This window comes from Macrobrachium rosenbergii, chromosome 9 (genome assembly GCF_040412425.1).
Source record: "Macrobrachium rosenbergii isolate ZJJX-2024 chromosome 9, ASM4041242v1, whole genome shotgun sequence".
NCBI classification, from domain to species: Eukaryota; Metazoa; Arthropoda; class Malacostraca; order Decapoda; family Palaemonidae; genus Macrobrachium; species Macrobrachium rosenbergii.
Genome location: NC_089749.1, coordinates 49785040 through 49798783, shown reverse-complemented (window position 1 = coordinate 49798783; position 13744 = coordinate 49785040). Strand labels below are relative to the sequence as shown.

At 38.6% G+C, this 13744-nt stretch overlaps 1 protein-coding gene across 1 annotated transcript in view; it reads left to right on the top strand.

The window, feature by feature from the left end:
- Positions 1 to 5465, top strand: part of LOC136841772 (uncharacterized) — a 49551-nt gene extending 44086 nt beyond the window's left edge. The window contains exons 11-14 of the mRNA XM_067109050.1: positions 2164 to 2471; positions 2705 to 2837; positions 3204 to 3362; positions 4787 to 5465. Coding sequence (XP_066965151.1) covers positions 2164 to 2471; positions 2705 to 2837; positions 3204 to 3362; positions 4787 to 4895 — 709 coding nt within the window. The 3' untranslated portion in view covers positions 4896 to 5465. The remainder of the gene's footprint in view (positions 1 to 2163; positions 2472 to 2704; positions 2838 to 3203; positions 3363 to 4786) is intronic.
- The last annotated feature ends 8279 nt before the right edge of the window (positions 5466 to 13744 follow it).

Below are 13744 nucleotides of genomic sequence, written 5' to 3'. Positions count from 1 at the left end.
TATATCTCTGATAACAAAACCTGACCTAACTATTTTCCGAGAAAGATTATCTCTCAGAATCAACTTGTCTGCGTCTGAATAATATCATAATAAGAATTTGCAAGGAGAGAAAGGAGAAGAAATTGAATATTAGTTCAAACAAGGTAAAGGTTTAAAAAGACAAAGGCAAGTAGTTATCAGCGGGAGAATAATGATAGGAAAATATCCCTCGGTGAAAAACCATCATACAAAGGCTACGGCACATCCCTGAGTTTGAGAATGTTATCCGTTTGGTCGCTGTCGGTCTTCAGGAAAAGGAAGAGATTTTGGTATAGACCAATATTTGTAAATCCTTCCATGAACTATTCTGAGTTCAGTTGGAACCTTGTTTGATGATACACCCATGGTGGGGGGGGGGCAAGTAATTACTTGAAGTTTCCATTCGAAGGAAAAAAATATGCCATACACTATATATATATATATATATATATATATATATATATATATATATATATATATATATATATATATATATATATATATACATTATATATTGATTTCTGCCCTCTAAGCCAATAAAAAAATAAATGAATACTTCAGAAGGAAATTGGTTTGTAGCCTGAAAATTTGAGAGGAAATTCATGAAAATAGGCAATGAAAATGCTCAGAGGATGCAGGCGTCACATAAATCATTATCCCCCGTACCAAAGTACAGTCGAAATACAAAATACAAAACGAGCGACAAAGTTAAACCATTGGAAGGTTATCAAAGAGAGAGATGAAGGACATACGATGATGTATATCTTATATTATGACAAATATCAAGCAAACAAATATGTGATACATGAGGCACTCATAATTATCAGGTGCATCTACTCTAATTAGAGTAGTCTATTGTTCTTATTGTATACTCTCCTTTGTATGCTATTTTTAACAGTTATCTTATCGATGCTCACCATTCGTTATCAAAACATTAATGTTCCATAGTGCAAATGTTGCTAAATCGAACGTGTTTGAAAAAAAGCCACAATATTGTTTCTTGGGGACTTTCTGACATTAAGGAGGTTAATTAAACATTTGAAAATTGAAATCCTTACGTTTATCATATCAGTGTCAGTTCATTCTGTGTCCAAAAATGAACCCCTTGAGTTATGTTCCATATTGAGAAGTAATTCTTTTGGATACATATTACTTTTTTCTCACAATTTGTATGCCGCAGTTGAGACAGAATATGTCAGATTGAGACAGAATATATTCTTTGTAAAACTGATTATTGTAAAAGGCCTTTACTGCCCCTTCCCAAGACTCAAATAGCCCCCAAGCCTCAACTTGATTTTATGAAGTAACAGCGCTGGTTTTCCATTATTTGAGCATTCTATCTATTTTTGTAAATGAAGTAAACTTAGGTTGGAAAAGTGTGGCCCAGAGGCTTGAGAATTAATTCATTGCATTTGAATTTGTTATTAATAAATGATTTGTTTCCCGGAGGTGGGTAGTGCCGTCAGTGCAACTCACTTCTTTTTACTGTACCTCCATCTTACTTTCCACTTTCTCTTAACAATTATTTCATAGTGCAGCTGCGAGGTTTTCCTCCTGTTACACCTTTGTAACCTTTCTCTCAATTTTCCTTTTAACGCTGAATGACCTCATAGGTCCCAGGGCTTGGCCTTCTGCCTAAATTGTATATATTCTATTCTCAATGATTGGTTGCACGTAATAAATGTTTACTCAAACAGAAATTTTTTAGAAGAAATGTTACTCCAGACTGATTCTGACTTGCTTATTGTGATGGGTTTCCTCCTCGAATTTTCAAAGCACTTATCAATAATTATCATGAAAGCCTCATAAACACACACACACACACACACTCACCCAGTATCAAATTTAAGACTGTCTGTTAACGTACCTATGAGCTCTCCTGAGTACTCTAACATATGAACACTCAAAACTAAAAAGTTGTGTACGTCACTGAGTAACAAACAATCACATCGCCATGTAAAATCAAAACAACATTCTAAAGAGAGCAAATAGGATTTAAGTCTCTTTTACCATATTCAAGTTGCTTGGTTTTGTTGGAAAAATACCAGTTAACAGCATTCTTTGCATTCTTTTATTATTGCCTAGCGAACCTGAAATCTCACCATATAAACGTTATTTCTTTTATTCAATTCAATGGATTACCAGTTGGAGCTGCCCGGATTACGTGCATCTGAACAAGGAGCATACCATGTGCAAGCCCACTCCAGCCACCTGCGCCATATACAAGCAGGGACTAACGGTAACTGATCAGCAGCAGATCCTGAAGTCACACAATACCTACAGAGCCAAAGTAGCTCGAGGGGAGGAGTCTGGAGGCCTTCCAGGACCCCAGTATTCTGCATCCGATATGCAACAGCTCTCTTGGAACGGGGAGCTGGCTCAGGTTGCTCAGGCCTGGGCGTCGGCCTGTCCTGATTATCACGACTGTCATGAATGTCGAAAACTTCTGTCAAGTAAGATATACAAAGCCGGGTTATACCGGTAGTTGCTTCCAGTGCTTTGTGTCTAATAAGTGAATTGATTTAGCATTACTTTTTCAATGTTTCAGTGTCCTAAAGTATAGTACCTTTTAGCATAAGCGGACAAATTACCGTAACAGAATACTTTCAGAGAGAAGCGTGCTTATGCCTATAAATCATATAATAGAAATTATTTAACATAGATTCTTTCACTTATTGCGGATCAGGAAGTTACTATGTGGGTCAAAATATCTTTTACGAGTGGAGTAGCAGCAATCCTGGACCAGTGTGGGAAACTGCCGTCAGACTTTGGTACGAGGAAGTCAAGTACGTCCCCAACTATCTGGTGAAAGATTTTAGGTAAGGAACGTGATATTCTTGGAAGTATATTTACAAAAATGCACGCTTAATGCATGCGCAGATATTCTAAAGGTGAAAGAAGGGAGGCTTTCTGGTAAAAACTAGATTTTATTTCACGATGAAAAGATGAGAAGCATGGAGAAAATAGAAATAATTTAGAAGTTGTTAAAATTAGGGAACTGGTGCTTGTTTGTAGTTCAGGCCGGCAAGAACGAGGAAGTTGAAAATCTGTGGAATATAAGTCCAGTGATGATAATACAGTATTCGTTTCAGATCTCTCTCTCTCTCTCTCTCTCTCTCTCTCTCTCTCAGGTACACTTTTTCATGTTAGAAGCATTGAATCCCTCGAAATATATTTTGTTTCAGAGTAATGAACCACGCTGTTATAGGCCATTACACCCAGCTGGTGTGGGCAGACACGAAAGAGATAGGGTGCGGCGCAGCTTATCACGATTGCACGAAAGTGTTCCGAGGCCGTTCTTGGAAACTCAAGTGTAAAATATACGTGTGTAACTATGGACCCACGTGAGTATTATTATTTTTCTTAACGTTAAAACTATCTGTAAATCTATTGTGATAATTAGTGTATTAGATAAAAATGAGCGTTCATATGCAGGGATTGCAGTGGTGTTGCTCCCTCTCAGAGACACTGGGTTGCTTCAGCTGTCGGTTTAAGAGGCAAAAATTTACGTAGAACAAAGCTACGGCTTGTATATATGAGTGCCTGTGTTTTCCTTTTTTTGTGATTTGCTTCGAATACTACTTATATTTCCTTGATATTGGCTGTGGATGTTTACCGTCAGTCAATAGGTCGGCAGACACAGAACGCCCCGTAAAGTATTCTAAAGTTAGCTGTTGCAACCAGGATTAATAGAGTACAGTAGTACATGGTTAGTCAGCCTCTGACCACAATAAGAATAATCTCGCGCATGTCATCGTCAGGCTGCATTTGGTTGAGGTTAGAGAGAGAAAAGTTATCATTCAGCATTTGACATTACCGGAGTGAAGAACAAGGAAACCCTCTTGACCCGGATTAAGGTGCTCTTCACCTGGCCAGTCCTTTTAATCTCGACCGGACCGCGCCCATGGTTTCTGCATTAGTCAAATATCAATAAAAAGACAGATGGAAGGTTATTCGTATCCCTTAGTTCAGCAGTACCTGGAGATTAACGGGGACCTCTTTCATGGAAGGTCGGGAAGGTGAGAGAGAATGTGTGTGATCAAACATGTGCCATAGTGACCCTTCATTTCCATGTGTTCCTGGTTTTCTTCTATGGTAAGCGTCCTAGTATCCATCCTAAGTCACAAAGATGCGCAGTATCGCCGGGACTGATTAACCCTGTACTCTATTAATCCTGGTTGCAAAAAAGACCATTTCCAATTTTCGTTAAGATGATTGTATTTTCATTCCTTAAAAATTAATACAGGAACTGTCAGTGCGAAATTAAGGTTATGAATATTTTCATGGATCTAGAACTATTTGCTTCCACACTGAAAATGAAAAATTCTTGAATCATGGCGATCTTGTATACATTATATGTTCAAAAATATGCGTACATTTCTAAGTTTTATTTGTTCACAGGTGAGTATCAGATACATACAGTTTTCGTTGTCTTTCAAATGTACCCCTCTATTGACATCAGCAGTGCGGTATTTAGTCTGAGATCACTTTAATAAAAAAAAAAACTATAGACCATGCTGATGAATACTAGCAGGGATAGAAAGGAATTATAATATGCAAAACAATAAACCCAATTTCAAAATTATATTATGCAAAAGAATAAGCCCAATTTCACCAAAATAAAATTGGTCATCTGACCATCGTAAATTCAGACATTTGCAAAATTCGAAACGAAGTTAACAGTTTCATCTTTCATTACTCACTGAAGCAGATTAAATTGAAATAGATGTTGCAGTTAAAAAGATTTTTTCCTTTTCGTCTCTTTCAGCGGTAACTACGTCCGGAAGCCTATGTACACTATCGGTCCTCCAGCTTCTGCTTGTCCTGAAGGCTCAGCGCCATCTATGGAGTACCCTGGTCTTTGTACATCTCAATGACCTTCACTCGACGTTTCGTGTTAATTAGCTCATTGGACGGAAGAACTCTTAGATGCCATCAACACTTATAAAAAGAATATTTTATAGTTTGCTGGTGAGAAAGAACTCAAATAGAAACGAGCAGTCAATCCGGAATGGTAAATTGTCAAATATTTGAAAGCATTTTGGCTTCAGCTGGAACGAACGAAGGATTAGAAAACCAATTATAGTACTAGGAACAGAACTGAGCCACCCTACAACACCCCCTCCCCCTCCCCACTCACCCCCACCCCATCCTTTTGGATAACTTGAGTTCTCAAGCTTCACAGTTCCTTAACTGACCCCCTCTAACTGTGAACAATGGTGACTTGACAAAAGACGATTTTAAAGGGTTACCAAATCTAGTAATGGTATATGACGGCTACAAACACCCTTGGAAATGGTGCAGTGACAAGAATGTGAGGTGCTTTTGAACAGGGAAAAATTTTTGTAATTTCAGCGTCCATTGACGCATAAGATTTCATCATTCAACCGATAAGAAATTTGCCTGCTTGGTTCTCTTCTCTTGATATGACTACACAAATATTCAAAGTAAGTCAATTGAATTAACTTATAATGTTCGTATCGCAAGTCAGCTGAATTAATCGATCGTATTCAGACGGTAAAACAACTGAATTGATGTATAATATTCGTATGGTAAAACAAATAAATTAATCCGTGATATTTGCGCAGTGAAGCAACTGAATTATATAATGATATAAGGTATAGCAACTCAACCTATTTTATCCTTACAATCGAACAATTCACTTGATCTACAATATTAATACTGTAAAACAATTGAATTAATCGGTGGTATTTGTTCAGTAAAACAACTAAATTAATCGATGATGTTTGTACAATAAAGCAAGGTCATTCATCAATGATATTTATATGGTAAATGAATTTTATTTTGCGATATTCAGAAAGGAAATGGCAGAATAATACGAGAGTGTTTTTGTAAGACTTAGGATATCCTGTGGATATTCTAAGGCGCATTTCGATGTGGGAAGAGACTCAGTGCTGCTGTCCCGGAGACTTTCGTGACTTAGCAATGTAGTCGTTCAACTGCTTAAAAGCAGACACTAAAAATCACCGAGCCTCACTCATTCTTCAAAAGGTTTTTGGCTTCATGAACAACAATGTTCACTGTCGACAGAACTGTGTTTCCGGATGAAGTATTTGGAAATTGACTGACAGTGCCCTCAATGTGTAGGCTAAGTTGTCGGTTCAGTGTGTAGTACTGTGATACTGCAAGTCCATTCATAGAAAAAAAGAAGAGTTCACACAAATTTATTGTACGCATACGGGTATATGCGGACGTGTGTATATATTTGATTATGTATATCTGTGTATATATGTATATATTTTGGCAAATTTTGTGAATAGCTGTGCATGTGCATTAACCTGTTCCAAAGATTTGATGGTAAACCTTGATTTTCTGCTAACAGCGATCACTGCCAGTTTCCAGGTCCTCTAAGTCTTGTTTTAGCAGACAGTAACGCAATAGATCTGGGTGATTTTAAGAATTCATCGTAATTATGAGATGTAATTGTTCTTGTACTTAATAGGGGATATAGGCAAAGCCAGGCATTCATGTTTTAGTGTACGCACACTAATTGGTTAACACCCTTCAACCTTCCTTGCTTCCATTATTCGGTAACTCACTTCTTCTGCCATCCTATCATCCTTTACATTAACCCCAAAATTCAGTCTTTCATCCTTCACAGTAATATTCATGGCGCCGTCTCTCTGGTTTCTGTTTACCCTGGCGACTTTCCACCGATGTGGATCCACTTTCGGTTTTCTTCTCTAACAAACACTACCAAACTTTTACTAATCTCTGCTGTTTTTCTGTATTATCCTCAGTCATTGCTGTATCTTAAGTGAACATCATCTGTTCCATACTCATGATATAAAACCTGTGGCAAGTCCACCTTGAGACAAACCCAGTTATATTCCCATCCTCATTATTTAACGCATGCTCAGTTTCATCCTAAGAACTTTTAATCACTCTAAAATAACTTGATACACCTGACAACCTCAACACCACACCACCTTTGCTTCTCTGTCTGTTCTGGTATAATCTTTTTGTAGGTACATGTATGTTGCACGCAGGTATTCTCTTTGCTCTCAGACTTCTCGCACAACTTTTTTATAATATTTTCTTGATCTGCATACTGGCTTTCTTGCCCAAACCTACGCTGCTCTTCTCCTATCAGTTTTTCCTCATCAGTCCCACTTCCTCGGTTGAAATCCTTCAGAATAACTTCCCTAATATACTAAGTAATGTTCTACCTCTATAATTCTTCAGTCAGTTGTTGTTCTCACCCCTTGCTGTGGATCTCTCCCCCATCCAGAAATACCTTACATGCCCTGGTCAATCCTGCTTCCATCAGTATACAACAGCACCCCACTGATAATCCCATCAATTTCTAGTCCCTTTCCATTTTACAGACAAATTTATCCACAGTACATCCTCGGCAGACACTGACCAGGAATCTCAAATTTATACCAATCCGTTCCACTCTTGGATTATTAAGATCTGCTTTTCCTATACCATCAGCTTTCAGCAACACTCCAAAATCGTCATGCTAGTAACGTATCTCTTCTTTTGTTTATTATGCGATCTAGGTCCTTTATATATGCTTTTACGCCCCTGAAGAACAACTTCCTTACATAGTAAATTATCGAAAACTATTTCCTGCCAGAGTTTTACCATAGCCCTCTAGTGTATCGCTATAACGTCATCTCACGTCCTTCAATTGCACTTCAGATGTAATCTAATCTTTTCCTTTCATGTTCTAATTTGTTCATCCACCACTTATTTCTCGTATTCCCCGTTACTATTCTCATATACTAAAGACATTCCCTCTTAATTCTGTGACTCTGACATTGAATTCACCCACTAACCTCAGCCAGTGTTTTCATTTGTTTTCCTTCCCGTTAAAGTGCTCAAAATTTATCTAAAATGTAGTTGCATTCACTGTTTGGCTGGTCTGTGTAGTCAGTCCAAGAATGGGCCATAAACCCATTGGGGGTAAGCTCTTCATTGTTTACTTAACGAGAGGACATAAAGCATACTGGTCAGGAGAGGCATACTGGTCATCATAATCACTTAATGCTGTGCCTTTTATTATCTACAGCCATAACAGTTTGCAACAACATACTCAAAGTGTAATCAGTGCAAGAGAGTAAGATTTATGCAATTAACGATTAGCAGGAAAATCATGTAGGCCTAATTGTATTTAACGCGAGTCTTGTGTGTGAGAAGTCATTTCCGTAAAAACTAATTCAGAAATAAAAGAACACTATCTGAATAAATATTTAAATTAATTTAAACCTTTCAATTCAAGGCACCATCATATTCATGGATGTTTTTTCGTGATTCTTCACTACATTTTACATTGTCACAGAATACAACTGTTGAATGACTGAACGGACAGCTAAATGGGCACGTAGACTGTTAGAGACCTGGAACATAACTCAGATTAGATAGTGTGCTTTGCAACTTTCTTGATAGAAATAACCAATTAAGTGAAACTGAAACTATGTGAGAACGTTTTTTGTTTTGTAATTGAGGTAAGAAAAAGTATATCTTCGTTTAACCAGACCACTGAGCTGATTAACAGCTCTCCTAGGGCTGGCCTGAAGGATTAGACTAAGGACCAATTGGTTACCTAGCAACGGGACCTACAGCTTATCGTGGAATCCGAATCACATTATGACGAGGAATGAATTTCTATCACCAGAAATAAATTCCTTTAATTCTTCATTGGCCGGTCGGAGACTCGAACGCTGGGCCAACAGCGTGCTAGCCGAGAGCTCTACCCACCCATCCAATGAAGAACTTGTAATTGAGGTAACAATTAAACTTCTGACGTCTATAAACATTTTTCCAAGAAATTTCTTAATGTTTAATTTAAACGGTATCCAAGATAGATGGCTGTTTAAGTTAACTGGGTCACTGGGAAACATTCCCCCACTCCAGAGCGCAAGGAAACAGCAAACCTGGCGAGCAGCTTAGAACTTTGGTTCCGTACGGGGCCTGGCACTTTTTACAGGACCAGAAGTCTTCCTACAAGAAAACTGAGGTTGATAGCAATCAGAAGATGGCCGCATCCTTCCGACGTTTACGAATTATATTTTCTAAGGTGATGCACCGTGGATGCAAGAATTGATGTTGAGGACTGCAAATACCTCACAGCAAAGTTTCCACGTACAGCATTATATAATTCTGAAAGCTTGGACGTGCATCAGTTTGCAGCTAAGCGCTGCTAGATCAGTGTCAAAGAAAAACTCAGCCAAATGATTTATGTTCATTGTGTTGGATGTGTGTACTGTACTTACAGAGCAGTGTAATTCATTATGCGTAGTTTACCATTGATGTGTTTCAGGGAAAACTGTTTTTGCTTGAATGATGACAATTATTGAACGTAAGAAAACAAAATATTTTGAGGAATGGTTACATTTGACTAGTAATCAAATACAGTATTTATGATTTTTTTACATTTAACAGTATTTGTGTTTGCAGTGTCATGTTTATGCTGTCAATGCATTTCCTTTCAGAAAAGACAGTTCTTGGTAAAGTTATTTTTTGTAAATTCTCATTTATAGTCAGTTCACTTATGTTAAACATCAAAGAATAAGGTTTTCATCTTCAGGGCTCACGTTCCATCTTTTAAGTTCAGTTTTTCTTGGTATTTATCGTTAAATGAAAGGATATGGCTTAAGCTACATTTAGACCACTCTCGATGCTTTGATCAACAGGTGACAAATACAGCATACCCAAATCTACATCTCCAAACACTGGCCTTGAATAGCAGTTGAGTTGCTCTGGGTATTTGCATCGACATTAAATTCCCATTGTGTAATTGATAAGTCTATGGCTTCATTGTCATTTGTGTTGCATAATGAGGAATTTTCCAGTACTGCACAAGTACCACTCCAACCTCCACATCACTGGAATCCTGTAAAACATGGTTACTATCAGCAGGCCTTGATCTCACATGAGCATTGATTGGCAGGCACGTTCCCAATGCAGTGAACCTCAGCATAAGTAGGTACAAGTCTGACCACTACCCTCCTGGACTAAAATGGATTGGCCTCCAGTTTTTCATCTTAAATACTCCGGAAAAGGTAGAAAGAATGTTCTACACATCACCATGGACCACAATATCATCAATAGACTTGAAAATTCAGTATCAGGTTTATCAGTCTTTTATTATAGCAGAAGCATAAGAAAGATTAAAGTGTAGCACCTTTACAGATGAAATCCATTAGGAATGATGAATGCAAAAATTAACTTTAAATTACCAGTTGTGAAATTTTGACATAAATCCTTTGCATGAATGAGTCTTTGTAACCAACCTACTTTTTGCAACTAAGTGTATAAAATATCCAGTGTGGAAGATGGGGAAAGAATTAGTCTTTGGCGAGGAATTCCCTTTTTGATAATCATCACAAAGCCATAAATTACTACTTAGTTGCTCTTCAGCAAATTTTCTTTCAGCCTGTAGCCTATTCCTCCTTGTCTACATGAAGCCTGTCGAAATGGCTGCTGCCATTTGGGAAGGATTTTGATTCCTACACCTGTAGGGGACGTAGTTAGATTGGTTTACACGAGTTGATTTTGTCTGAAGATTAGCCATCATATCATCACATTTAGTTTCATGTTTTGATCACCTGTAAAAAGTGCATACTTAATATCCCCAGAGAATTGGTTCAACGATATATTCTCCAGTTTCCTCAAAAAATTTCTGAGCTTAGGGCCGTAAGTATTCTCTCTCCCTGGTGTCTTAATCATGATTATTAAGATCCCTGTTTTTATTTAAAGAAAACGTGATTACAGGGGCTAAAGTAAACGATGGAACATTATTTAACGTCATTCACTGGCGATTTTATCAAAGTAGGCTTTCATTCTTTCGCTGGTTCTATCTAACCCTTAACTGCAACCATTTCCTGTTTCAAAGTGTATTTAGTTGATACATTTTTCGATGCGAGGGAAGTGCTATAACTTTCCTTAAAATTCTTGATTGTGAGATGATGAATACTATTTAAAACCCAATGTAACCACTGCTCTCTCTCTAAAAAAAAAAATCTTTGGTGTGAAGTACTACCTTGATCTCATTGATAAAAATTAAACGGCTACAATGGTATGTCAGGAAATATAATATTTAACAAATGCTGATTCCTTATTTAGTTGAGGCGGATTTATGTAATAACATCCTGGGAAAGAAACTAGAGTTGCAGTTTGATTTTCTGGTTTGCTTAACTTGATAATTGCTATATGTAACAGAGCTTGCAGTATTTACCACAACCTTATGTACTACAGGCCAATAAAATACTTCAGGAACTTAACCTCCGTTTTCCTCACCCCGGGTTTACCTAGATTGTCTGTGACCCTTAAGAAGTTCCACTGTATCGGCACATGAATGAAACTTTTTAGCGTCAGCCATCACACTTTGTCAATTAGGTCTGGCCTGATTATATATATATATTTTTAAACTCCTGTCCAATGACTGACATACCAATGCATCTATCATTCACCTCTGACGCAGAGTCATCCATTATGGTTTGCAAACGATCATAGTCATTTGTATTGAGCAACATTGTCAGATTGTGAGTCATAAATTGGAATAAAATATTTGTAACATTCCAAAACATTTTACCCCAGCTTTAAGCATAGCAACGCTTTTAGTTGAATTTTGTATTGTTGACTGACTATCTTTGCCTGTGTGGGATCAGAGCTTCCGTGAAGTGGACGATGGTTTCCCAAAACTTGAGCACCGCGTTTTATTTGAGCACATGCAGGCCACGGATAAGTCACAGCGATTGTCGTGAAAACATTGGATCAGTTTTTTCTCGACAATCCTTCACAACGTGGTGTAATGAGCAGGCGGCTGAGTTCGTGGTTCACTTTTTTTCTGTAATTATGTCTGATTATTATTTGTGTCTGACGAATTGCCTGTGTTGTCTGCTTCGGGAATGTCGGAGAGGCTCCTTTTTTATATAATTCGAGTACCTCCTTTAGAAAGTAACCAATGTATAAGTTTTGAAAGGGAACCGAGGTGACGACGAGGCATGCGGAGTAACAAATTGCATTCTTCTCAAGGGTATCGCCTTCAGGTAAGCGACGCACTCTCGTTCATTTCAAAGTCAAGAGCCTGTTCCTTAAGTATGCTAAATTAATCCCTTCACAGTTTTGCCATCCGGGGCTTGATGTAGTTGATGTTCATTTAAAGTGTAGCCTGGTTGTTCGGAAATAAGTTTTGTGCATGTATTTTCGAGTTTTATGGGGTTTTGTATAACTTTCAGCATTCTCTTGTACCCGACCGCGTGGTCCTTGTGTGGTAATGTATGTTAAACTTAATTAGTCTATTTTTTAATTAAAATTATGGTAGAACTATAGGGTAGCTCCGCGTCGCCGACAGCACTACAACTTGACTTTTTCTACAGTTTTTTGGTTGCTAATTATGAATTTACCTTTCATTACTGGCGCTCGAGTCTAATTAACCTGTAATTAACCCCCGAAGTCCACCCAACAAGGGGTTTCCATACGCGATCTTCACAAGACAGAGCACGGCTACGTCTGTTTCGAACGGTTCATATCCCGTCCGGCAAGCGCAGTAACTTGTTAACGTATGGGTACCCAACCCTCCCGGGCCAGTACTAAACACGACGAAGGGACATTCCATTTGGCCGACAACAATCAAATGCACCGCCAGCATCAGAACCCCTAAAAGTGTAGAAAAAACCAGTTGAAAAGGTAAAAACAGGCGCGGAGCTAATATATAGAATTGCCAAAATTATAAAACCCTGCTTGATCTTGCTGGACCTTCACTTCCATGTTTGCTGGTAGAGCCCTTCAGGCCTGATCATCCCAGTCCCGTGCCATCAGGGACCTAGAACCTTCCCAGTCGTGGGAGAAAATTCGCAACGGCGATGCTCCAACGTCTGTGGTATAAACGTAAGTAGTAGCTCCGCGACGGCGATTTCCTTCTAACTTGACTTTTTGTACATTTTTTGGTGGCTAATTATCGATTTATCTTCAACTTTTGCCGCACGAATGGAATTAACCTGTAATTAACCCCTGAAGCCCATCTCCAACAAGGGGTTTCCATACGCGATCTTCACAAGACAGAGCACGGGTACGTCTGTTTGGAACGGTTCATATCCCGTCCGGGAAGGTGTTAACGTATGGTTAACCCCTCGGACCGGTACTAAACACGGCGAAATGCATTTAACTCCCTCCTGTTGGCGAATGGCTCCCTCTCGTTTTTCCCCTCCACAGGGCGCCTCCCAAACGTAAACATGTCTGCTCCATTTCTGTGTTCTCCCCCACCCAAAACCCCGAATTTCCACAGTACCCCTTTACTGTTGAGTAGAGTTAGGGGACAAATAACAGTTGCCCGACAACAAACAAACTCACCGCCAGTATCCAAGGTAAAAACAGGCGCGGAGCTAGTACTTAGAATTACCAAACCGAATTCACACATGAAGTACTAGAGGAGCGTAATAATACCAATGGACAAAAGGGGCATCGTCCATGGTTCGTTAGTAACTATGTATGGGGAAGTGAGCCCAGATTTCATTCATGAATCAGGACACCGTCTTTTTTTTTTCTCAAGCAGAGAAACTAATTCATCCAGAAATGTAATCGTAGGTGTGGCTGCCATGTGCCACATGATTTCGGTTGATTTTGTGGAGGGATAATTTTGACTGTAAATTACAGACGTTCTTACTTGACAAAACGAACTTGTGCTAATAACCCCGAAGCTGGTCACTGACCTTGATACCGGTAAAACACGGTGGCTTCGCATAAGTATGAGAAC